Raw genomic sequence first — 24,232 nt, 5'->3', positions numbered from 1 at the left:
TGGAGCATGTGCCAGTAGAAACGATAGATCTACAGCCAGACTTGCGATATCAGGAAATACCAGTCAAGGTTCTAGATACTGTAACTAGGAGGACCAGAAACTCCGAAGTACGGATTTGCAGAGTTCAGTGGAGCAGACACGGAGTAAAAGAAGCTACGTCGGAACGCGAAGACGCTCTGAAGAAGGAATTTCCCCACATATTTAGGAACCAGTCGAATCTCGAGGACGAGATTCATTTTAAGTGGGGTAGGTTTGTAACATCCCGAAAATTGACTAAAATAAATCATGCGCTAAAGTTGTGTTTCATCGTTGAGCTCGAGATCCTTCTAAAACCCTAAACCCCAAATCCCGAGATCATTTCTCTGTCCCGAACACCCGTTGTCCCATCCTCCTCTGCGCGCGACGCACGCGTGGCCGACCAGCCGTAGACCACGCCGCGAATCCCGCCTGCACTCGACGCACGCGACCGTCGCGCGTGGCCGGCCGGGGCCGCATCGCGTCGGCGCGAATCCCGCCCTTCCTCTCTCTCCATTTCCCTCTCCCCTCCTTTTTCTTTTTCTCCCTTTCTTTTCTTTTTTCCCATTTTCTTTTCTCTCTCTCCTTCCTCCTACCCCGCGCGCTCGGCCCCCTCCCTCTCTGCTCCCGTGCGCCGCACGGCCGCACTGCCCCTCCCCGCTCCCGGTCGCTCTGCTCCGCACGCGCGCTCGCTCCGCTCGGCCGCACCAGCTCGACGCTGCCCCGGCCGCACGCGCCCACAGGGGCAGTCCCTGTTCCCACGCGTTGCAAGGCAGCCCCGCGACCCGAGCCGTGCGCGCGCCCACGCCACGCCGCGGCACCGACCGAACCACGCCGCCGGTCCCGCTCGCCCATACTCGCCCACAGCACCGGCGACCTCCGCACAGCGCCGCCTGTGACGGTTGACGCCTGCGCCGAGGCGTCGCATCACCTCGTCGCCCGCACGCAAGCGCGCCCCGCCGTTGACGCGCCGCCAGTGCTGCACAGCGCCCGTGTCGCCGCTCGCCGGCGCGCCCTCCCCTCCACCGACCTAGCTCACCTATAAAAGGCACCCCGACGCCGCTTCACCACCCCACAGCCATCCCCACCACCTCCGGCCCCCACGCCTAGCTCGCAGCGCCGCCGCCTAGCTCCTCCATCGCCGCCGCCTCGTCGATCCGCCCTCACACGCCACTTCAGCTCAAGGTGAAGCCGGGGATCGGACCCCACACCTCTCCACTTCATTTTCCCCCTTCCCCCATCCACTATCATGGCCTAGGGCCACCGGCCAAGCACCGCCGCCGCCTAATGTCGCCGGCCACCGTGGCTGGGCCACTGCAGGCCGCCGCAGGACGAGCCGCGGCAGGGGACCGGGTCCTCTCGCCCCGCTCCCCATTTTCCCCTAACCCCGAGGCCACATCCGCGCCCAGAGCAGCCGGTCAGGCCGCCGCCGGCGAGCCCTCCCCGCTCCTCTGTTTTCCAGCACGAGGGAAGAGGAAGAAGGCAGGGCAGTTTTGCCCAAAGGCCCCTGGCCTTCTTTCTTTTTAAGAGTCCTCCCACCTTTTGTACCATTTGCAAAGGAAACCCTGCCCTTTACCATATTTCAAAATAAATCCGTTCCACATATAAACGTAATTCTAATTATGCCCTTAACCCTTCCCAAAATAGTCCAGATATTTCTAAAATGCAAACCAAGCCCCTGCCTTCTTAAACTTAATTACAAATAGGTCCCTGGACCCCTGTTTAGGCCATAAACACCCTTTTGACCTATCATTCCATGCGCCTAACAACCTCGGATCTACCCAAAACTTTACCACGTCTCTTTTAATATAGTTTTGACCATGCCATTAGAAGCACACCCAAAAATATCACTCCATACCCTATATTTTATGTGTCCCCGTTTCGAGCTCGACGACAAATCTTTATTTTCTGTGTTTTGATTGTGTGCTTGTTTGTGTACGCTGTAGACCACGGAGTGAACGAAGGAGAACCCGTCAACGAGCCGTACTGTGAGTAGGAGAACGAGGACCAGTTCCGCGACCCCGAGCCCGAAGGACAGGACATCCCCGAAGGCTACGAAGTCGGCAAGTTAAATCCCATCCTTTGATGCATGTTTCGGTCCTAGTTTTTATAAACACAACCCCATGGCCTGCTTTATAAAATTGCATACATTTTTGCTTGCATGAAAACACGGTTGGATAGCCACCCCTTGATTTGTAATGACCATTCCTTGACCACCTAGATTAATGTCTGGTTTTGCTTGGACGTTAATCGTTATTAGAACGCTTAGGACTTTATTCATAAGTACTATTTGTTTTATAAAGAAAATGTGTGTGTATGGGAAGGGATAAAATGTGGATTTTCGAAAGATGAGTATGGACGGGATGGACGGCGTTTCTGTGTGAAATGCCGATTGGTGTGCTTGTGCCTGTGTGGCAGGGCAAAGAAGGGAGATATCCATCTTATCGTGTCTAAGGACCGAGTTGGTGTGTCATCTCACCTAACTCTACTTTCGTGCAAACCACTCGACCGTTGAATGGGCAACGGCGTAGCATAAATCCCACTAGTTGGTGTGATAGCCATCAGGAGAGCTGAGAGCAATGGGTGACTAAGGAAAAGGGATAAGCCCCGAGTGACTTATGCCCGGTTATACCTAAGTGAACGGTCAATGACCCCTTGGTGCATCCCGTGATGGCTAGTCAGGCTTAGCTATGGTGGGTAATGGCTATGTTGGGATCTGCACCGACACGACGGTGTTCGAGTTGTGGTATCCTACTTGTGGGTAAAGTTGCACACCTCTGCAGAGTTAAGAATCTATTCGAATAGTCCGTGCCCACGGTATTGGGCGAGTTACGGTGTGGTTACATAACTAGTGTTTCTTTGGGATGGGCTGGTGTGAGTTGTTTTGGAATTGTGTCCGGCAGTTGTGCCGTGTGCTACGACGGACGGGGAGTCCGGTAGCAGTTTAAAACTTGAACTCTGTGTTACTACAAAAACTGTTTTCTAAAAGGTTTTCTGTTAAATGAACCCCTGCATAAAATATCGTTTTTCTGCAAATTAAACCGTAACCTTATCCTTGATTTACCTATGCATATTATTCTGTTATAACCCCTCCGTGGGTGTGGTTGGACTTGCTGAGTACGTTTGTACTCACCCCTCTCTTACTTTTTACAGAAGAAGACCCAGACTTCATACCAGACGACGCCGAGTAGGGTTACCGTTCTACACCCAACCTTGCCTGTGGAATCAGCCCTGTCGAGATGCCTCCGCTGTCGCAGTACTCTGAGCCCGTGGTAGACCCCATGTGGTTTGCGGTCTGGTGTTACGTCGTAGCTTGGTTAATTATTATTATCATCTGTATCGAGTGTCCTCCAAGGTTTGTACGGTTTTGAACCATCTGATGTAATAAATGTGGCATCAGCCTCCTGGGACTGGTGCTTTGTATCACATTTAAGTCTTCTCCTATAAGGGGACGCTTCACAGAGGGAGTATCTGGATGAGCTGGTGGAGAAGAAGATCGTTAGGATATGCTGTCAGCAGATTGATGAACATGGAGGAGAAGAGGATGAAGCACCTGCTGAAGATGAGGGGATGAAGCAACTAGAGAACAAGATGGAGATACTGATGTGGAAAATGAACATTTTCATTGGTTGTATTGCAGTAGTTGTATTGGCGTTTGTGGTAAAATCTGTTTGCAACGAACTGATGTAGATAGTAGTGTGTTTCAGTAGGGAATGAACTTGACTGAGCAAATGAAAACATGGAGTTTGTTCATGTCTAGTTTGTAAAGTGCTCTGCTGGTTTTGTATGAAAATTGAAATGAGCAAATGAAATGAGGTAATTTGAATGAGCAAATGGATGCAAATTGAATAGAAAAGATGACCATGACATAAGACATAGGACATGGTAAATGTTCCCAACAGAGAATACATGGTAAATGTTCCCAACTACAATTCACTTTACAACACAGAAGTTGCCAAAGGCCATGCAAAATACAGTATTTTGGCCAATCATACACCACAAAAGACACTAGCATCACTTCTCACTTCTAACTGCTCACTGCTCACTTGCTCTTGCGTGCTTTCTTCTTAGGTGGTGTTTTTTTTTCACTTTAGTTGCCAAGGCCTTCCTCTTTGGTGTAAGTTTCTTGGCATGTTCACCATCTGAGAATAGTGTCCTGCCATGGAAACAAGTATACACACATTGAACAAATGACTTAGATAATTTGGAAAAAGATGTTGCAGACAATGACAATAACCTTTTTGCTGGGGGGGTTGTCTGAATGGGTTCTGGGGCATTAATCACTGCCAAAGCCATAGGTTCAAGGGGTGCTTCTTCACTTGGCTCAGGGACAGATGATGCAAATTCATTCCTGGTAGCTTCAACCTCTTCCCTTGCTGCTGCTTCCCTTGCTGCTGCTGCCTTCAGTTCTGCTTCTTGTGCATCTCTCTTTGCTTTTGCAACAGCTTCCCTTGCCAGTGCTCCTCTAGTCCTACAGCTGCGTTCTAGCTCTAAGTTTCCATGGACACCCTACAGCTGCACAGGAAACCCGGTACCTTTCTTTGTCAGAGTGCTCAGTTTGAAGCTCAAACTCGTTAACAATAGCATGCTGCTTAGCTGCAAGCCCAACTCTGGCATGATGGGGTACCAGATGCCTACACTCAGATCAGGATGGTTCCTGTCCCATTCATACAGTGGTTCCTCATCAGCTGTGTCATCAACATTTACAGCTGCTTCATTGATGTCTTCCTACATCTCTGCTGACATAGCTGGAAATGGCACATCTTGTCCATGCCCAGCTTCTTCTGGTTCCACAGCATCCTTGAATCCCATTGCCTCAAATACAAGGTCCTCATCAACAACCTGTGCAGCTATACCATCATCATCTGGGTTCTCTAAAATGGTCAGAGTGCTCCAATCAACTGCTGGTGGCTGTTGAGCAGGTGCTGCTTGCGGGGAACTGTTGGTATCACCACATCCTTCAACACCAGTAGCCTCTGCATTGGTTCCATTAGTCACACCAGAGACACATCTACCTTTTGAAGCATCTGATGAAGATTTTCCCTTAATAGAGTCCTTGCTCACAACATCTACTACAAGAATAGCCTGTCTCTCATCCCATCTATCCTTAATCATCTGCTGCATATGTTCATCCCTCCTTAGATTCCACTCAGACCCAGTATCTTGGTCAAGAACCCAAACTGCAAGTGTTTGACCAGGCCCCATATAATCTTTGAGGCCAAATCCTCACTGAATTGAGCAAGAGAGTACTGACTGTTCCTATCAAACCATATGTTATGCTGCTGCTTTGCCATTTCCACTAGCCCATATTCACCATCAGCAACATATGGAGAAACCTTAACAACTAGCCTAAACGCACTGCCAGGATCAATCCTGGCATCATCATAAATAATGAAAACAAATGAGGACCCACACACGCTCTTGCTATGCATAGTAGACACATTCATCGGGTGGAGCTTAAGAACTCACTAGAGAGGACAATCACAAGGATCCATTGCGGCCACGGGAGATGGCGACCTATTACATCACACGCCTGAACCGAGAAACAAGAAATCAAAAGCCGCAAAACCTGAGATCCCGCAAAACCTAACCCTAATCTCAGCGGGTGGCCATGAGGAAACAAGCCCACGTACCTTTCCCTTAGTCGCGGCGGAATGGAATTGCGATCACCATGGCAAGAGCCCTGGCCGCCGTTGCGCTGGGGGAGGCGTGAGGTGGCGGCGCAGTGGGGAAGAAAGGCGTTGGCGGTGGCGGGATAGCGAGAGGGGGGGGGGGGTGAGGAGAGTGGGAGCGGTCAACGGACTAGACCGGGGGTCACGGGCGCATGAACAAAGGGGCGGGGGCACAAAGGACATTTCGCCTCGCCTTGCTGACCGGGCGCCAACATGGTCTGCCGCCGTGTCCTGCCACGTAGGCAAAAGTGGTAAAAATGTAAGATTTCTAGCTGCAGTAGTGCTAAATCTGTAGGGCCTGTTTAAACGTGCTAACCCACCGAGTAACCTTCCTTATAATATAATGGAAAAAATGTAAAAACCACTGCTCCCCAACCGGCAGAGGCCACCGCCTTTCCAAATTCCAATTCCAACCCCCGGGCAAAAATTTCCATCCGCGCGCGGAGTGCCATTTCCGCGGCGTACGGCGTCGCCGCCGCTCTCGATCAAGCCCCCAGCGCCGCGCCGCGCCGCTCCCGCTCCCTTCGCCCTCTCCATCTCCGTTGCTTGGTTCCGCGGGGTCCCGTACTCCCGAGGAAGATGAGGTCAGTGCGCTGGGATCCCAAACAACTTGCCCTTGCACTATCCCTGGTGGGGGCTCTCGGAGGAGCATCTGGTACAACGGAAATGGCGGTTTTTCGATGGGCTTGATTTCGCTGAGTTCTGGGAGTCGGGGGGCTTGAACCGCTAGTGCGGCTAGTGGTGGCGTTGTCGCGGGCGCGCCAGTTCATCTCGCGTTTCCTCTTGTTCTCTCATCGCGGCAGTTCGCGTTGCAACTGGCTCACTAATCGCAGGATTAGGTCTCGGTGAGCTTTGGTTGGAGGCCGAGAGCACAGCGACGAGGAGGGACGCCAACGCCATGTGGCCAGCACATAAAAGCTGCATCCTCGAAGTTTCTAGATCCCTAGGCCTCTCGGCGCGTCCCTGGACCTCAGCACCGAGCGACGGCGGGGTAGAAGGCGGCGGCGTGGGCCCGAGACGAAGCAAAGGCGGCACACGCGCCGCGCTCGCTTGGGGCAGATGAGGGGCGGCGGGGGACGCTCACTTGGGCCGTCGGCGAGCGTGGCGACGACTGGGGATGCAAGTCAGGCAGAAGGAAGAAGAGAGGTGCGCAAGCGACGGCCGGCATCAGGCGGAGCTCCGAGTATCGGCGGCGGAGGATTGGATGGCGGTGCGGAAGTTTTAGAAAAATACCCCTGTAATTTGTTAAATAACCCTCTAATTGGGATCGCGATCCGAATATTTACAGAAACCCCCCCCTACTATTTACCGCTCTCCATGGTTCCGTTCCGTGGTTTACTTGTTCGTATTGCTTCATGCTTCCCTAAAAGGAGTGCCCTGCATTTGCTGATGCTGAATCTTGATTTCCAGACCGCACTGACTTACAACTTCTTGTTCTCTCTGCTGCAGTAAACAAGAAATGGAGTTAAAGGAATGTGAAGGCTTGTTGCTGGATAGGGTCCGGTTGCTTCATCCATGGAACCCGAGGGGATTGTTGCCCACATCATCTCTTCCAAAACACCTGCAGAGATCAGACAACTACTTGCCTTAGATGACAAAATAGCTCCCCTGATTGTTGAGGCGGCGAAACAATTCCCACAGCCACCACCATTGCAGCCACCTAAAGAGTGACATGGCTTACAACCATTCCCCCACTTGTGTCCTCAGTTTCATCCAGTCGACAGTTTTCAAGGAATCCAGGCTCCATTTCACTGGACCTATCCATGGCCTCAGTTTCATCCGAGGGGAATTTCTCATGAATTTCAGGCTCCGTTCCCCTTTCTCCATTTGCAGCCTCAGTTTCACTCAACTGGCATTTCTCATGAATTTCCGGCTCCATTCCCTTTGCCCCATTCACAGTCTCAGTTTTGCCTCAATGACATTTCTCATGAGTTTCAGGCTCCATTACCGCTCAATGTTCAAATTGGACCAGTGCACCCTTGGCTGCCTAAGTTACATCCAAGCGGCAGTTTTCATGGAATGCATGCTCCATTCGCCCCCAATGGTCCTACTAGATCTTTTCAGTGCCCATCTCCTGAATTCACTGGCTCGCAGGAGCTCATATTGGAGAAGGAGATAAGAGAACTCCTGTTTTTGCTGCGACCACCAAGTCTCCCAATCGAGTCTCTTGCAAATATGTACATTGACAGGTATGGAAAGCCTCTGCGGATTGAGAGATTCGTCACGGAGGGCCAGCAGCATGGAAAGTTTGGTTGTAGCCTAACAGATCTGCTCATGCGACTTAAAACCACCCGAGTCCTTGAGAGGTTTCTTCTTTTCTTATGCACCCAGCTAGTTTTACTTTAAATAGATTGTTTGTTTCTTAGGTTGCATTATTTCTCTCAACTATTAGCACTATTGTTTTATTTTTCTAAGTATACTCATTATGACTAAGCTTGTTTCAACCTCAGAAAGGAACAACATTATATTGTCCCGGCGGAAGATGCTCCTAAGTACTTGGCTCATGGTTTCAAATTGGCCATGCCTCCTAGCAGTGATCCTAACAAGATTTATGTTACTTTCTTGCTTGGAAGCAAATTCACTGAAGATGACGTTCGCAACTACTTCAGGTATTGCTGTCTAACTTTAGTGCTTGATGCATCTTCACATGAAGCCTCACGTGTTATGTAGTTATGACTTATGAAGCAATAACATTATAATGATACATGTGCCAGTCAGTATGGTACTGTCAATGATGTGAAAATCCCACCTCAAGGAAGGAGCAGGTATGGTTTTGTAAGCTTCCAGGACCCCGGAACAGCAAAACAGATCTTATCAGAAAGGATGCCTCATATCATCTGTGGAGATCAAGTTCGTGTCAAAGAGTACAGGGACAGACATGAACTAGAGTAAGGATCTAATATTTGGTTGTATTCTGTTGCTTGCCACTTACATATATGTGCAGTCAACTACTACTACTATTCCTGTTAAATGATATATGTGGAATGGTTTAGCATGTTGACACCTAGAAGGCTAGAATCTTTTTTATTAACCATGTTCAAAATTTTCTGTGACTTGTCACATATGTTTTAAGTACTCTTTGCTCTTATAACTGTCATTCTTCAAGGTGATTTTTGAAAGTTGCCTCTACAGTTGTTCCACATTATATTGTTTTTTTTTCGAACGATGCAGGAGAGCTGCGTGTCATTTCATGAAGAGAGAAAAAACACATTATATTGTCCCCGTGGAAGACCCTCCTAAGTACTTGGATCATAGCTCCAAATTGGGGGTGCCTTCTGCTAGAAGTGATCCTAACCAGATTTATGTTGTTTTCTTACCTGAAAGCAAATTCACTGAAGAAGATGTTCTGAACTACTTCAGGTATTGCCGTCTAACTTTAGTGTTTGGTGCATTTTGAAATGAAGCCTCTACCTGTTATGTAGTTATGCAGCTGTAAATAACATTATCATGATGTTTCTGCCAGTCAGTATGGTACTGTCAATAATGTGCGAATTCCACCTCAAGGAAGGCGCATGTATGGTTTTGTGAGCTTCCAGGACCCTGGGACGGCAGAACGGATCTTATCAGAAAGCACCCCTCATTTCATCTGTGGAGATCAAGTACATGTCAAAGCGTACAAGGAAAAATGTGAACTGCAGTAAGGATCTAATATTTTGTTGTCTGTTGCTTGCTGCATACATACTGTACTACAGTGCAAAACCTAGTAGTACCAACAACAACATAGCCTTTTTTCTCAAGCAAGTTGGGGTAGGCTAGAGATGAAACCCGAAAGAAATAAGTTCAAGGTTCAGGCACATTGATAGCTAGTCTCCAAGCGCTCCTATCCAAAGCTATCTCTTTAGAGATATTCCAATCCTTAAGGTCTCTCTTAACCGACTCATCCCACGTCAGTTTAGGTCTACCTCTACCCCTCTTTACATTATCGACCCGCTCAAGAACCCCATTACGCACCGGCGCCTCAGGAGGCCTTCGTTAGATATGTCCAAACCATCTCAGCCGATGCTGGGTAAGTTTCTCCTCAATTGGTGCCACCCCAACCCTATCCCGAATAACTTCGTTCCGGACTCTATCCCCCCTTGTGTGCCCGCAAAACCACCGCAACATCCGCATCTCTACTACACTCAGTTGCTGGACATGTCGCCTTTTTGTAGGCCAACATTCAGCACCGTATAACATCGCCGGACGAATTGCTGTCCTATAGAATTTGCCTTTTAGCTTTTGTGGTACCCTCTTATCACAAAGGATGTCAGAAGCTTGCCGTCATTTCAACCAGCCAGCTGAAATGGTAGTAGTACCATTTCCGTTAAATAATATCCCGTGCATGGTTTAGCATGTTACCCTTTTTTATTATCCATGTTCACAATTTCATATGAGCTATGCTTTTTAAGTACTCTTGTATCTGTCTTTCTTCAAGATGACTTTGGATAGTTAAACTCTGCATATGTTTAAACTGCAGATGTGGGCAGCATCATGGTTCCAAATCGGTGATGCCTTCTGCAATAAATAGTTCTAACCAGATTTTTATTACCTTCAACCCTAAAAGCACATTCACTGGAAATGATGCTTGGAATTACTTCAGGTATTGCCGTCTAACTCTAACTTTAGTGTTCGCTGCATTAGTTATGAAGCCTCTACCTGTTATGGCTTTATGCAACTGTAAATAATATTATCCTGATATTTCTTCCAGCCACTATGGCCCTGTCAATAATGTGCGAATTCCACTTCAGAAGAAACACATGTTTGGTTATGTGAGCTTTGAGTACCCCGAGACAGTAAAACAAATCTTACCAGAAAGATGTTCAAGGACCTCTCACTTCATCTGTGGAGATCATGTTTTCGTCGAACCTTACAATGAAAAACATGGATCAGAGTAAGGTTCTAATACTTGGCTGTTTTCTGTCGCTTGTTGCTTGCATATGTTGTACTACCACAGTTTAAACTTAGGATATTTACTGTTTACTGTGGTCAAAATTTGCATGAGCTGCTTTTTCTCTTACTTTTACAGTGGGCATCAGGCTATTGGTTATCACCATTTATTTATTCACTAGCCTTATTTGCTATACACAAGCTACAAACTAAATTTATTTATCGTTAAGGCTTCTGGTTTTGTTGGTTTAGGTCCCTGCAACGTAACTTTACTAACTTAAAAACACGAACTGGTTTGGCGTTCGTGCACTATTTCTTTATTACAACCTTTGTGCTACTCAGCTCTTCTCCTTTTTTCCCCTTTACATGTTCTACAATAAAGGCATTCTATTTTGTATTTTCAAGCTTGGATGTTTCAATCTGTTGAAAAATACAGGACGTTAGCTCGGGAAGATGCCCATTCTATACCCGGTCCACGCGAGGTGTCAGATGTTAGTGTTATTCACGAGAATCATACAGGTCAGTAATGAATAAAATCTTGTTTTCGTTATGTGTCACTCCTGGTGCATTTAACCCAAACTGCGACAATATATTTTGCATTGAGTTATTTCTCTGCCCAACCCTACAGAAGAACAATTATCAAGTGACCATGACATATTTGGGAAGAAGCTGAATAGAGGGTGTGATCAAGGAACTGTTACTGAAAAGAGCAGTACTAATGCTGGGCCAGTCATGGTTTCACCACCAACGCACAACCTGTCTGTTCAGTCTGTTGGTGAAGCAAGACCTTCACAAGGTTGGAACATTTTCCATGTTTGGCTTGTATTTTGCTGCACCTTTTCCAGTTATTTTAATAATAACCTTACTTGATCCTGCAAAACTTACAGGTGACAATACCACAGAATTATCACATGTGTCAAATCGTTTGGATGAGACATCAGCAGATCAAGATAGGTGAGATTTCTTCTTTATGTTAGCTACTCTCAGCTACCTCCTATTGATTTATAGTATAATTTACTTATGTAACATAGAAACTTTAAAGACATTCATAGGCCTTGGGGGTCAAATTTGAACGTGAATAGCCATTTAGGGCTTCAAAAAAAATGTATATTTGAGCACTCTAGACGTGCTGCACTATTGTATACCTTCTCTTTTTTGCCACTCAATTAATCTGACTTGAACATATGGACTGTGCAGTCTATTTTGCAGGGATGACTTGAGGCTTCCAGAAACCCTAGACGGTGTTTACTGATATGAGAAAGTGAGGAACCGAATCTGTAAGTGTACTAGGAGCAAACTGGAAGCGCTCTGGTCGGTGACTTGGTACTGTATATACAGCAGATTAGATATTTAGATATAAGTTCTTCAGATGCAGTTCGGTGTGCAGTCAGCAACTGCATTGAACTGGAAGGTGATTTTTCTTAGTTGAGCCGAGTCATACAAAAGCTGTTATGACCTACTGTTGCATCTGGATAATATATGGCTGGAAAGGCGTAAATCGGGGCACGAGTAGGTTCATGTAGAAACATCCTTGTGAAGTGAGACTATAGCCGTGCAATCTAGTCCAAGATGCATGGGAATGATACAATGTTAAACTCAGTCTATTTCTGAGAATCTGAAAATGGAATGAACCGTGGATAGGGCACCTGTTGGTTTGTTTCTGTTGTCGCTCTCCGTTAAATTTGTTGGGTCTTGCCGACGTAATGAATCTCCAATTGTGGAACGGTGCTTACTGCCTGAAAACATGGTCCATGATCGACCTGCTTACACCTGTGATTGTACTATCAAATTTTTACTGCCACCATCATCATCTAACAGTCACTTCCTCTTCCGGCTGAGATATGTTTAATAGGTTTGCGATGTTTCTTCAATCAATTTGTTTTCCAGTTCCATCGCCAGCGAAACAGCACGGCACAAGTCGTGGAAGCGACATTGTTTTCCAAGGACTTTTTCGCCCTGGCCTAACCCACACTCTATTCGGTACAGTAGTACACAGACACGCCACACAGGTCCCCCCACTGCTCGCCATGTTGACCGCACCACACACAATGAACACGGATAGATTCACTTGAGATATGTTTCCGGTCTGAGGATGAGAAAATGAGAAATGGGAATAAATAAAGAGAAAGGGCATTATAGACAATCCACCAACCTATTAGCTAATGGATCCAAACAGCTCCCTGTTTATAGTTAGTTAGCTAATAATTAATATACCACAATACAGCCTGACGGTACATCATAAGGAGATCTTTCCACACAAGACCAAGAAATGGTAGGAACTAGCAACTACAAGAGTTTTTGTAATTCGTGATAACAAGCCTTAACAAAAAAGGGAATTTCAAGGTTAAACGGCATTACAGGATTACAGTGGTCCAGAAGGCTGCCCTTAATGGCCCTCTTACACCGTTAGGCTACGAAGTATCATTTCATTCAGCAGTTGTGTTAATAGTAACTAGCAATCAAGTTGAGATACCCCTAGAACTAGATAACTGAGTGTCCCGCCAACCATTCTGGCATAACACAGTTCTCATAGATGACCATTCAGTTGCAACTGATGGGAGGAATCCGATGAAGACTTTGTAAAGGGAGGTGATATGAACAATACGATATAAGCTGTAGTTAGTGAAGTATTTATCATAAACCCATTGATCGTCAAAGTATCAAGTCAACTATGAAGACCATTTCCTGGAAACAGCGAACCAATCAGTGCTATGGAAAACATTATCCAAAGAAACCCCAAAGAATTAAGAAGAGTGTTGTAGAAGAAATCATCTTACCGTTAAGAGCATAGGCTCAAAAGAAACCTATTTCCCACCAGCTAGCTATCTACCGTCTTGAGACTAATGTTTTCCTTCCAGACTTCTCAGCAAAACCTGTAAGCAGCAAGCTCTGTCTGAATGTATGGTATTTCTCCAAGCTAGTCCCAGCCCACCTCTGGCAAAAACGCTCATCTGTGGGCACAAAGGAGCTCAGAGGAAATGGACCCTTTGGAGCTTTCTTCAATGAAACAAGAAAACGGTGTCGGGGACGAATTCTCTGATTGAGAGACAAGCTCAGGTACATTGGATATTTTGTTAAGGCTTGAACATTGTTCTTAAGGTCATTAACCAAGTAAAGATACTTTGGCTTGAGATTGCCCTCCAAGGACAAAGATAACACCTGAAAAGAAATGTGTAACGGAAACTACCATGAGATACATGTAGTACATCGAACAACAAACATAATTGCAAGCAGAAAAAAAAGAACAAAAGGACAGGCATGATGACATGTATGAAGAAATAATACCTGAGTAAGACTTGTCAGTACTTTGAGAATATCAGAGTTTCTCATACCAATGCTTCTCAGGAAATTGATGCGAGGCAAGATTCCATCCTCAATGCTGTAATGAAGTAGCTGAGGGTGTTTTGTCACCATCTTAACAATGCTACCTTTGGGAGCACTTAATTCTTTTGATAGAAAAAGGGATCGAGATTTCCATGCACTATCAATTTTCTGCACCAGAATCTGTGGGCTTAGCTGCACTACTTTGCCCACATCACTCTCCTCAATACCTACTTCCTCAATCAGGTACCTTACCGTTGGCTTCAGAGACTGCTCCACGCTGTAAGAGAACATCGAAGGAGCAGAAGAAATAACTTGCCCTATTCGTGTACTGGGAACCCCAATGCCCACCAGAAAATCAACATGAGATTTCAGATTGCTAAGAGTGTATTCCAGAATCTGTGGCTGCCTAACCAGTATCCTCTTCATATCCTTGCTTTTAACCCCAGCATTTAGCAGGAAATCCAACCTTTCTTCTGCTGAAGCCTGACTGATTTGAAAGCAGGCCATATGTCTCTCATAGATGTATGTAAAATGAGATTCCTTTAGTCCAAATGTGCACAAGTAATCAACCAGTGGTAACCATTTGTCATCGAATTCATATTCTTCTTGCAGTTTCTGGAACAAACTTCGAGAAATGCTTTCATTTTTCAACTGCAACAAGAAACAATTGTTACTCAGTGCAGAGTGCACCACAAAATGCATAACATGGATAGGCTACAATTACATGCTGAGTAACTTACCTCTACTTCACTGTCCATGTTCATAAGATCTGGTGACGATCGTCCCACTTTACTCCTAGGAAGAAGAGAATTAATTTTCTCCAGACTGCCATATTTACCACGAGTTTCCAGTTGTCCTCCTTCCCAGTTTTCTTTTATCAATGGAGTCTGCAGTACTGGAGCAATAGAGTTTTAGTAGGAAGTAAAGCAGCCACTACTTCTAAAGGATTTAGCATAGCTTTTAAGATACCTGGCCTCTTGCTTGGAGCATGAGGGCTGTTTGAATAGAGTACACCAGGATATTCCAAACCTGACATATCATCCTAAAAAGTTAACCAGGCATTAAGTTAGGATACTGCCATAGATTAGAAGTACTAATGGTGAGATTGATGTTCCATGGATCAATAAACAACAAGCTATACAAACACAAAAAGTTTCCATGTTCAACATCCAACTATCATGTAATTTGAACTCAGACTTCAGGAATTTTTTTTTGGCGCTAAGTGAAACAATGCATTTCAGTCTTCCAGTCAACCATTCAATGGTTCTTGAAAACACAGACTCGTTGAGGCACTTATTCACAATACTATGCATGTGGTGTTTTTGTGAGGATATACATATGGATTTTGATGGACTCTTATATTCAGTAAATATAGCATCGTTATCAGTTTACAGCCATCCAGTAAACATTTAGCTAACCCTCTGAGCCACTATGGTATAACATCACAGTATCACGCTGCAGGAAGATTTGACCACTCTATATCCGAAGGTCTTTCTGTGAAGAATATAATGTTTGCAGCATGAGACATGGGCATCAGGGAGCAATCCGTCATCTACACAATGGTCATCCTTCCATGACAACTATCTACTCAATGCAGGAAAGTGCAAATGCTACAAAGTCAGTACTTTCAACAGCTGATGCTACTTGGCCCACTAAAGTTTAGCCAATTGTACCATCAGAGGGTGTCCGACTTACCTGTAGACTCTGCATTTCAAATGCCAAATGTGCTACACATGTGAACGGCACGGCAGCGAGTAAAAGGCTCACTTAATTGTTAATAACATGGCGTTGTTAAGATGATCAAAGGGTAATAATGATCAGGTTGTCCTACGAGAATCGAGCGGTGTTCCAGCAAGCAAACCTATGTGGCAGAGCGGCAATGGGGCTAACTTACATCGCTGTCGTAGCCCTCGTCGTCGTCCTCTTCCTCGAACTCCTCGTCCTCGTCGTCTTCATCCTCGTCGAGGTCGTAGTAGGGGTCCCGAGAGCGGCGGACGCGGCGGTTGGGCTTGAGCAGGCGCACGTTCGTCTGGAGCGAGAACGCGACGCCGCCAGCGCGGGCGCGGAGGGCGGCCGCGGAAGCGGAGGCGCCACGGGCCGGGGCGGCCGGGGAAGGGAGCCGAACGGCGGCGAGGCGCAGTGGCGGCGGCCGCGGCAGCTGGAGCTGCAGCGCCATCGGCGCGGGCGAGGCGGAGGTAGGCGTACGGCGCGGCCTTGGATTTTTGTTTTGGATTTTTATCTGCGGCGGTGGGGATGGGGGTTTGGATGAGGACGAAGGAAGAATCTTTGCTGGCGGACGACGTGGAGCGCTGCGGGTGCGCGCCGCAGAAGGTAGGAGACCGGAGGAGGGTTTAAGGCTACTGGGCCGGGCCAGAAGCTTGCCACGCACATGGTGTGTGGAGGGCTCTTCTTGGTCTTCCTCCCCAAGCTTTTGTGGGCTGCATTTGGGGCGGCAGACTCTATTTCATTTTATGAAAAAATGTCTTTTTACAATCTTCAACTATTGCATTAGTCCGTTTTTCAATTTTGATGTACAAAATCAGAAATCTTTCACAACCTCCAAGTATCAAAACCGTTTGTTTTTCAACATTATCCGGTTTCTGTGGCGTTTTACACCGACGTGGCGCCTAGTCACCTGCTCATTCAGTACCCACCGATTTTCAAGGCTGGGATTTTTCTTTATATTCTAAAAAAAGAAATATTAGCATGAAAAAACTTATAAATACTAGCGACACCAGCTTCGACTGGTAAGGCATGACGGGGCAAACTATATTGTCGGTCGAGACACAGTCAACGACTAGTGGAAAAATCAGGGTAGGATCAACAGTTGCCATACCTGAGGACGAGATACTTCTGGTACTGCCTTACCTTGCCTGGGAGCTCCGCCACTAAACATATTAATACAACTAGAACATAAGGTAAAAAAGTGAAAATTGAAATATATGCATGGTATAAGATGAATTCAATACGAAGCCACCACATCCGGTAGCAAACACAACATCAACATGTTAACATCATCTAGCCAGATTGACTGAGAAGCATCAAAGCCAACTCTGAGCTGATCCTTTCCATGTGTTTCAAGTCACCAAAAGGATTTGCTTGTGCCCTTGGAATTGATGACATATTTACATATTCAATTTGTAGCCCATGAACTATGAATGGAAAAGTAAGATTGTTTCAGCTTGCTGCCTAATCCTAAAGAATGAAAACCTGGATGATGGTAGAGAAGAGATGTACCTCCATAACTGGGTAGCCACTTAGCCGCTTCGAATTCAATTGAGAAGAGAAAACCAGAGAGTTTTCTGGAGTTTTAATATCCCATAGGCTAACTCTTTCAGGTCCTTCTCCATACCCATGTTCATCCCATTCTACCTGCAAGTTGCGCCATTTTGAGTTCGGCCATCACATTGGTTCATAGTCGCAAACTCCGACAGTTGTACCAGTGCATCTGCAATATAGAGCAATTTTATTTGAAATTGTCATGCATTGCGCGCCCTACCATTTCAATAGTTAAATCCAGCAATAGAATCAAATAAATATTAGAGCAAGGATGCATGCTTCTTGTTTAAGCATTTGAGGAATGCTCAGGTTTGGAAATTTCTTCAAAGGGTTTGTTACAAGTAAAACAATCTCAATGCATACCGCCTATCCTCTGGATGCAAAAACTTCTATTGGCAATTTACCAGCCTGTTAAGAAGCCACACAGGAAAATTAGAAATAAACATAGGAGAGCAGGAAGAATAACAAAACCAGGGGCCTTTCTGTTGCACAATGAGGTCATGATACAGGCATTATACTCCAAAGTCAAAACCTATCACAAAGACCACAAATGAGTATAAGGAAATACAGGTGCAGGGTGTGCATTATGGTACTCGTGTACTCTATACAGCATAGTGGCAGTCTAAATTGTGTATATGTACTCAAACTCCTATTGTTCCTGGGATGTGAAAATAATGAATGACTTTTTCTAACATAAGGATGACAGGTGCATGAACATTTAGATCAACACCTTTCATTTTCTTTTCAATTTTCTTTGCTGTTGCATGAAGGCATCATCACAAATGCATTAGTGGATTTATTTTAAAGAAATTTAGGATGAAATTCACACATTTAAGAATAAATTCTCAAGCCTTATGTCACAATACTTCCAAAAATTAATATTTGAAAACCACGATTGTTATTCTCAAAGAGTGTAATTTTGCCACATGTAAGAACCATGGCTAACTACCATAACACAACCAGAAATTCCTCAAGAGCATGTGGCAATGAAACAACCTGACAAAAAGTTTTTTGTTCAGAGTGCTATAACATGTGAAATTTCCAAATTTACAGGCGAAGAGAAGTAACTGCACATACCAAGTCCTATTGCTCTAGTATCATTTTGATTCAATGCATTGTTACTGCCAAAGTATGAATTTAATTCGCATATTCCATCCTGCAATTCCTAATGGAACAAAACAGCGCAACTCTGAGGCAGACCACACTGATAACATAGCTATTGCCCTGGCTCATGAATCACGACACCACGAGTCCATTTTGGATCAAGAAGACAAAGAAAAAAAGCAATAATTTGAGGAAATAGCAAGTGAAGATGTTGCAGAATATTTGTCTTCAACTGATTTACTTATTACTTAGAGAGTAAAGTTACTAATTTCAAGAAACACATGTTGTAATTTTATGACTATGCATATCCAGCATGCATAAAGTTCTATGGGCGTCCAAGTGGGTAAGAAATTCAGACCTCCCAGGATGCTAGACTCTTCATGTAGGGAGGAAGTTGCTCGTACTCCTCCTTTGACGCCGTTATCATTTCTTTGAACGAACTGCATTCATGGAGTTAACAGTGAAAAAACTCAGAATGACCAAGATTTGATCTGTCTTTAAAACATCCAAGACATTCATGCTAATCACCTTGATCATTTCTTTCATTTTGGGGAGCTACAAGTTGAGGTTCCTTAATGATATTTTGTCCAGCATCAGCACTGAATAGTATAGAGCATTAAAAAATAAATTGGGATATTTTTAACATGAGACTAAAATAAGGAAAGGAAAATTAGAGGTAAACAAATAACAGTGGAGAAGCGTGAAAGGTGATAGCTATAGATGTATGAATGAATTTCTTTCTATTGCATTTCAGGATTCTTGTAAAGCTTCTTCGGGTTTCACTATAATCTGTGACTGCAAAATCCTAGCAAATTATCATTATTCAAGCCAAAAATTAGCAGCTAACAAGAAATAAGAAATGCTAATACCTTCCTACTATCTGGCTCCCAAGAGCCTGAATTTGGAGACGCAAACTTAGAGCATGGAAGGCTGAAAAGCTAGGAACATTCAGAACATAGCAGAGTAGCAGATTATACCACGGCAACATAATAGCAGGCGAAAGATGATAGAAGATAAATCGATTTATCTCTCCATGATCCATCCATCATCAGGTAGCAGTAATTTTAATGAGCAAATGACAAGCCACGATTAACAACAAAGAGTAACCTTTTTTTTATCCAAGATCTGGCAAACAATTGAAGACAAGAAAGGAAAGCAAGAGCAGGGCACACCTGAAGAGCAACTTGCCGGCGACGAACCCACTGCAGGCGAAATCCGTGACCTTCACGAGCAGCAGCGGGTCCGAGGGGCGGAACCCGTCGGCGCCGAGGCTAACGGAGAGCTCGCCTAGCAGCTGCGCGCCGGAGGGTGGGGCCAGCGGCGAGCTCGTCCAGCAGCGGCGCGCCGGAGGGCAGGTCGAGGAGCTCGACGTCCGCCAGGAAGCCAGCCAATGTGGTCACGAACACCACGCCCTCGACCGTGCAGGCGATGCGCAGCCGCCCGCCGCCCTCGTCGCCGACGGCGACGGCTGGCTACCGATTTGAGCGCCTTGCAGCGACGCACCTCACGCTTGTAGCCGCGTCATCGCTGGTCGACGCGCTGCCGAACCTCACGCGCCGTGGCCCTCTCCAGTTCCTCCGCCTCTTTTGCGCGTCTTCCACCTCCGCGCCCCGCTCGCGCGCGCTCTCTCTCTTGCTAACCCCCGCCGCCGCGGACCTCTGCGCCGTCACCAACTCTCCCTCCTGCTGGCGATCTGGATCTTGCGAGAGCGAGTAGCGAGGGCAGAGAGTAGGAGGAGCGCCGGCAGGGAGATGTGACGGAAGCAGGCGGAGAGAGGAAGGGGAGTGGAGGCGGAGAGGGAGAAGGGGAGTGGAGGTGGCGGCGGGGAGCGGGAGAGCGAGGGAGTGGCCTGCGGCCGGGAGGAGGGAGAGGGGGTAGGGTTCGGGACTTCGGGTGCGGTGGGAGGGCATAAACGAAAAAGTATATGGGGAGATTTTTGCAAACACAACAGTGTTATCAGATTTTCTCTTCTTTGTGTGGAAATAAACATTAATTTGAGAGTTTTGTTAAAAATTTACGAACGTGGGTACTGTGCACTCTGGGTGGAATGGATTTATCTATAATTTAAAAAAATAGAAGTATTTTTTTGCAAAATTGCTAGAGTTCGCGGTAACGCGACACGCGTCCTGTTTTTCCCGTGGGATGCAGGGAGAGGAGCGCAGGGCAGTGGACTTTAACCATTCCGATAGTGTTTGGACTAAAGTAAAAGAGATGCATGTACAGAGAAAAAAAGAAAATATAATCAGAAATATAATCTTTATTTGAAAACAGTCTCGTAAGGATCTTCGAAGCGCACCAATTGAAGCAATTCAATTCTCACATAACATCAGGAGAATTACCGTCTTCCAAATCGCGTTTTCGTCGAAAAAAGAATGACCAAATCGTCAGCATACCTGGGGAGATACGGCCAAGGTACGATCCGATCAACACTGATCGCGTTGACCCTCGGACACAAAGTACTGAAGCAGCGGTGACCAAATTTAGACGAGGATAAACGCTCCCATCAAGGCGAGCAGATTTTGGACGGGGCGGCGGGAGCGGGATCACGGCTGCGTCCACCACCATCACGCAGTGGCGCGCCACGGCTCACGAGTCGGGCGCAGGCGGTGGCCCACGGGAAGCGCGAGCGGGTTCGGCCGGGCCCGGGTCAACAAAACCCGACGACGCGGGGGCCCGTCCGGCCGGCTTCAGACACCCCAGTCACCATCTCGCCTCGCGCACTCCCGTCCCCATCTTCCCAATTCTCTCCGCGCCCCCACTCGTCTCTCCGCCGCCCGCCGCGTCGGCTGCGGCGACCCGACCAGCGTCACTCGCCATGGTGAGCCCCGTCGGCCCGCCCTACCTCGTACTCTAGACCTTCTGCAATTGCGTATTTGGCACTTTGTTTTTTTGATGGAAGAATCGCGGGGGATGGGAGGGATGAATGAAGCACGCTTGTTCGGCCTGGTTAGGAGAATCCGCGTTAGCATCCTCCGTTGCTCCCCGACGAGTTCGCGCAGATCTGCGCGATTCGATCCTGGCTCCCCCCCTAGAGACGCCGAATCGCCGTATTTCGTCGGCGATCCGCTCGACGGCACCTGGCGTGAATATTGTAATGCATATGTAGAATCTAGGTCCTGTCTGGCATGTAATAGTTTTTTCCCCGCTGAGGAAGATCGGAAGATTCGTCCGTAAGAATCTAGTCTAGCTTTTTAAAAGGGATCCAGCTTTTGCAAAAAAAAAAGATTTCAGGTATCCTCTACCTTTTTTTACCCCCTTTTTCTGTTTATGTTATGGACGGCAAAGAAATGAGTCAATTCCCTCTATGCCATTGGAATTCCAAGGTCTGGATACTTCTTTGAGAATTGAGAGTGGTTACATGTTATGTGGCAATGTTGCATTAAGATCTGCCTTCAAATTTTGTCTGAATGTCATGTATGTATTTAGTTTGTGTTCTATGATGTTCATCATTTCCTTTAGCTTAAATTGTTGATTTACGTGCTATGCTTTGCCGCGTTCTTCCCATTCAAGGGTTAGAAAGTTGGCGGGCAAGTTGTGGTGGGCTATTGCTGGCTAGCAAACTGCCAGGTTTGGCCGTTTGGGATATCGATTAGCCAGGTGTCGATTTTCGAATCATGAATGACGTGTGCTGGTGTATGATGAGTTTTACGTTACGTTTGCATGCAAACGCCTGTCGTGTGCTGGTGTAAGATGAGTTTTACGTTACGTTTGCATGCAAACATGTGATTCTCAGTTATTATTGTTTTTTTTTCATAGGACAAGTTTATTTCCTTCTGCATTTTCATGGGTTAGTCATCCTGATTGTGATATATTATTGAACGCTTTCATAATTTAGCAAGTTTTTAATGCTTATCGCTTTAGGGTACTTTCCAGAGGTGATTTTAATTCTCCAGGCAGTTGGTTAGGACTTCATTATGGTTTAAACTCGAACCTTGCTGCTGACAAGATGAATTTAACAAGTTAATACTCCCTCCTTCCCCGTTTATAAGGCATGGTGGAACATGACACGGTCTTCTAAACAACATTTTGACCATTTATTTATCATATATTATATCACTTTTGATTATAAATTTATAATCATTGTAAAATATATTTGATTATGAATCCAATCATATGAAATTTGCATTATAAAAATAAAATTTTAATAGTCAAATTATTGGTCAAAGATGACAAGGTTTGAATCTTGATATACGTGTATGCCTTATAAACAGGGAAGGAGGGAGTACTTGATAGGGTACACCAAATGGTGGGCTACATGCTTTCATTTCTTATAATAATTGCATTATATTTCTCTTTCCCCTAGTGCTTTTAACCATGAATACAAATTTGGGTAAATGGGCAAAATCTGGCGACACCACCATAGGGCATTGATTGTCCTTCCCCTGAGTAGCTGGGAAGTTGGTATATAAACCTCTTGGATTGATTATTCAAATAGAATGTGTGTATTATCTCCAACTTAGTGTATGTCATTCCATCTAAAGGTTGCTATGCCTCAGTTCCTTGGTACTGCACTAATCCAATGTAGTGTTTCTTCGCGACATCTCTTTGGATATGTTATTTTTTTGCAGACTACCTCAAGGCGTCTTGCTGATAGGAAAATTGCACGATTTGAGAAGAACATCACAAAGAGGGGAGCTGTTCCTGAGACAATCAAGAAAGCAAATGATTATCCTTTTGGACCTATTCTGCTTGGGTTCTTCGTCTTCGTTGTTGTTGGATCATGTAATTCCTTATGTCTCTGATGTTTTATGGTTGAGTAGCTGGTCTTCCTGCATACCCTATCGTTTGGTAGTCCAGTGCATCTGTTTACTGACCAAATCAGCTCTGGACCATATGTTCCAAATATGTTAATCATCAACCCAGAGACAAGTTCTCCTCAGTTTGTTTTATATTACAGTGGCATGCTTATTATTTTGAAGAGTAGTGTTTTATATATGTAGTTCAACTAACTTGCGCTTGCTACACTGTCAGTGGGGTTTCCCCCCTTGCCCAACTGTTTGTGGGCATTTGTAGTGTCAGTTTGTTTAAAAATAGAGTGTTTCTTGGCAAAGTACTTTCTACTTAGGCACTTCCATGCTTCAAATTCATTTAGTAACACATTCCTCAGATTCAGAATTGGAGTGCATTGATTGATCCCAAAATGGTTACATGGTTTACTCTAGATGCGTGTTGGTGACAGCTAATGTTACCACCCATGGGCATTAGCTATTCTAATCTGATAATGACTTGGATTAGAAGAGTCATAAAAATGGCAGGGCAATGATTTAATGTCACCATAGCTAATTGGATGACTTTCAGAGATTTAGGCTTGCAGTATCTCAGTTTCCTAAAGCATGAACAAAATTATTTCTTTATTTAGTAGCTTCTTTATGCACTCTTTTAATAGGAAATTGAATTTTCTACTATTCTCTCCATGCAGCTCTCTTTCAGATCATCAGGACTGCCTCAAATGCTGGTCTATTCTGAGCATGGTTCTTCACTTAACTTACAGATTATATCGGTAAAGTGGAGGAACATGGTTGATATATGCAGTTTGTCACTTAGAAAACAAAAGTGCGTGGCGTAGCTGGTACTCTATGATGCTACCCTATAATATATTGTAGTAGTATGGTGAAGTGGAGAAGTTTAAGTTATATGGTGACAATATATGTGTAACATAGGGGTAACTGGGTAACCCAAGTCACTCGGGCGATAGGAAAGATGATTCCGTAATACATATTGCGAAGTTATAGCTCGTGTTATATCTTGATGTGCCATGGCTTATTCCAATCTTTTTGCGATTTATTGACTCTTCGGGTGTTCTTTGGTTTGTTATTTTTCCTGTTCCTATGGTCAACCTCGAGGAATCTAGCTATTGGTATTTCCACATTAGTCAACTCGTTTGCCTAGCCGCTCCTTACAGGTGTACAGAGGCTGTGAACAATTGCGTATCTTTTGGACTTCGCGAGTAGCTTTGACTTTAGAACGTGATC

At 45.5% G+C, this 24,232-nt stretch overlaps 3 protein-coding genes and 1 long non-coding RNA gene across 6 annotated transcripts; 2 read left to right on the top strand and 2 right to left on the bottom strand.

The window, feature by feature from the left end:
• Window positions 1–6,069: 6,069 nt before the first annotated feature.
• On the top strand, window positions 6,070–12,214 carry LOC120692899 (putative zinc finger CCCH domain-containing protein 51). Of its 3 annotated transcripts, XM_039976288.1 has the most exons (12): window positions 6,070–6,271; window positions 7,137–7,993; window positions 8,138–8,296; window positions 8,402–8,575; window positions 8,859–9,047; window positions 9,151–9,324; window positions 10,144–10,266; window positions 10,375–10,557; window positions 10,990–11,072; window positions 11,182–11,349; window positions 11,441–11,507; window positions 11,751–12,214. In XM_039976288.1, exons 2-12 carry the CDS (start codon window positions 7,707–7,709, stop codon window positions 11,803–11,805), a joined length of 1,662 nt encoding a protein of 553 aa, XP_039832222.1. In that variant the 5' UTR covers window positions 6,070–6,271; window positions 7,137–7,706; the 3' UTR covers window positions 11,806–12,214. The 3 variants fall into 3 exon arrangements, with proteins under 3 accessions (XP_039832222.1, XP_039832228.1, XP_039832234.1); XM_039976294.1 differs by lacking the exon at window positions 8,402–8,575; XM_039976300.1 differs by lacking the exons at window positions 10,990–11,072; window positions 11,182–11,349; window positions 11,441–11,507.
• A 502-nt stretch (window positions 12,215–12,716) lies between these two features.
• Window positions 12,717–16,145, bottom strand: LOC120692879 (transcription termination factor MTERF9, chloroplastic-like). The gene is made up of 6 exons (XM_039976278.1): window positions 15,772–16,145; window positions 14,847–14,919; window positions 14,618–14,772; window positions 13,839–14,528; window positions 13,331–13,712; window positions 12,717–13,238 (listed from the first exon to the last, which is right to left on the bottom strand). The coding sequence occupies exons 1-5, from the start codon at window positions 16,051–16,053 to the stop codon at window positions 13,380–13,382; spliced, it is 1,533 nt and encodes a 510-aa protein (XP_039832212.1). The 5' UTR covers window positions 16,054–16,145; the 3' UTR covers window positions 12,717–13,238; window positions 13,331–13,379.
• Window positions 16,146–17,642: 1,497 nt separating this feature from the next.
• Window positions 17,643–19,426, bottom strand: LOC120692890. Its single transcript, XR_005682777.1, has 3 exons — window positions 19,130–19,426; window positions 18,789–18,859; window positions 17,643–18,700 (listed from the first exon to the last, which is right to left on the bottom strand). It is a non-coding gene; the product is annotated as an uncharacterized LOC120692890 (long non-coding RNA).
• Window positions 19,427–20,632: 1,206 nt separating this feature from the next.
• Window positions 20,633–24,016, top strand: LOC120695568. The gene is made up of 4 exons (XM_039978784.1): window positions 20,633–20,672; window positions 20,777–21,078; window positions 22,829–22,982; window positions 23,680–24,016. Exons 1-4 carry the CDS (start codon window positions 20,633–20,635, stop codon window positions 23,724–23,726), a joined length of 543 nt encoding a protein of 180 aa, XP_039834718.1. The 3' UTR covers window positions 23,727–24,016.
• Window positions 24,017–24,232: the final 216 nt, after the last annotated feature.

Source organism: Panicum virgatum, chromosome 2K (genome assembly GCF_016808335.1).
Source record: "Panicum virgatum strain AP13 chromosome 2K, P.virgatum_v5, whole genome shotgun sequence".
In the NCBI taxonomy this organism is placed as follows: domain Eukaryota; kingdom Viridiplantae; phylum Streptophyta; class Magnoliopsida; order Poales; family Poaceae; genus Panicum; species Panicum virgatum.
Note: the sequence above shows the minus strand (reverse complement) of the source record. Positions and strands in the feature narration are given on the sequence as shown.

Excerpts from the sequence above, each read along its gene's own strand:
- LOC120692879 (XM_039976278.1), bottom strand. The coding sequence starts at position 16,053 with ATGGCGCTGCAGCTCCAGCTGCCGCGGCCGCCGCCACTGCGCCTCGCC. Across the intron at positions 14,529-14,617 it reads ACATGGACAGTGAAGTAGAG|TTGAAAAATGAAAGCATTTC; the intron begins GTAAGTTACTCA and ends TTCTTGTTGCAG. Across the intron at positions 13,713-13,838 it reads TACTGACAAGTCTTACTCAG|GTGTTATCTTTGTCCTTGGA; the intron begins GTATTATTTCTT and ends ATTTCTTTTCAG.
- LOC120695568 (XM_039978784.1), top strand. The coding sequence starts at position 20,633 with ATGACCAAATCGTCAGCATACCTGGGGAGATACGGCCAAG. Across the intron at positions 20,673-20,776 it reads CCTGGGGAGATACGGCCAAG|ATTTTGGACGGGGCGGCGGG; the intron begins GTACGATCCGAT and ends CAAGGCGAGCAG. Across the intron at positions 22,983-23,679 it reads CTTCGTTGTTGTTGGATCAT|CTCTCTTTCAGATCATCAGG; the intron begins GTAATTCCTTAT and ends CTCTCCATGCAG.
- LOC120692899 (XM_039976288.1), top strand. The coding sequence starts at position 7,707 with ATGCATGCTCCATTCGCCCCCAATGGTCCTACTAGATCTTTTCAGTGC. Across the intron at positions 9,325-10,143 it reads AAGGAAAAATGTGAACTGCA|ATGTGGGCAGCATCATGGTT; the intron begins GTAAGGATCTAA and ends TTTAAACTGCAG. Across the intron at positions 11,073-11,181 it reads TATTCACGAGAATCATACAG|AAGAACAATTATCAAGTGAC; the intron begins GTCAGTAATGAA and ends CCAACCCTACAG.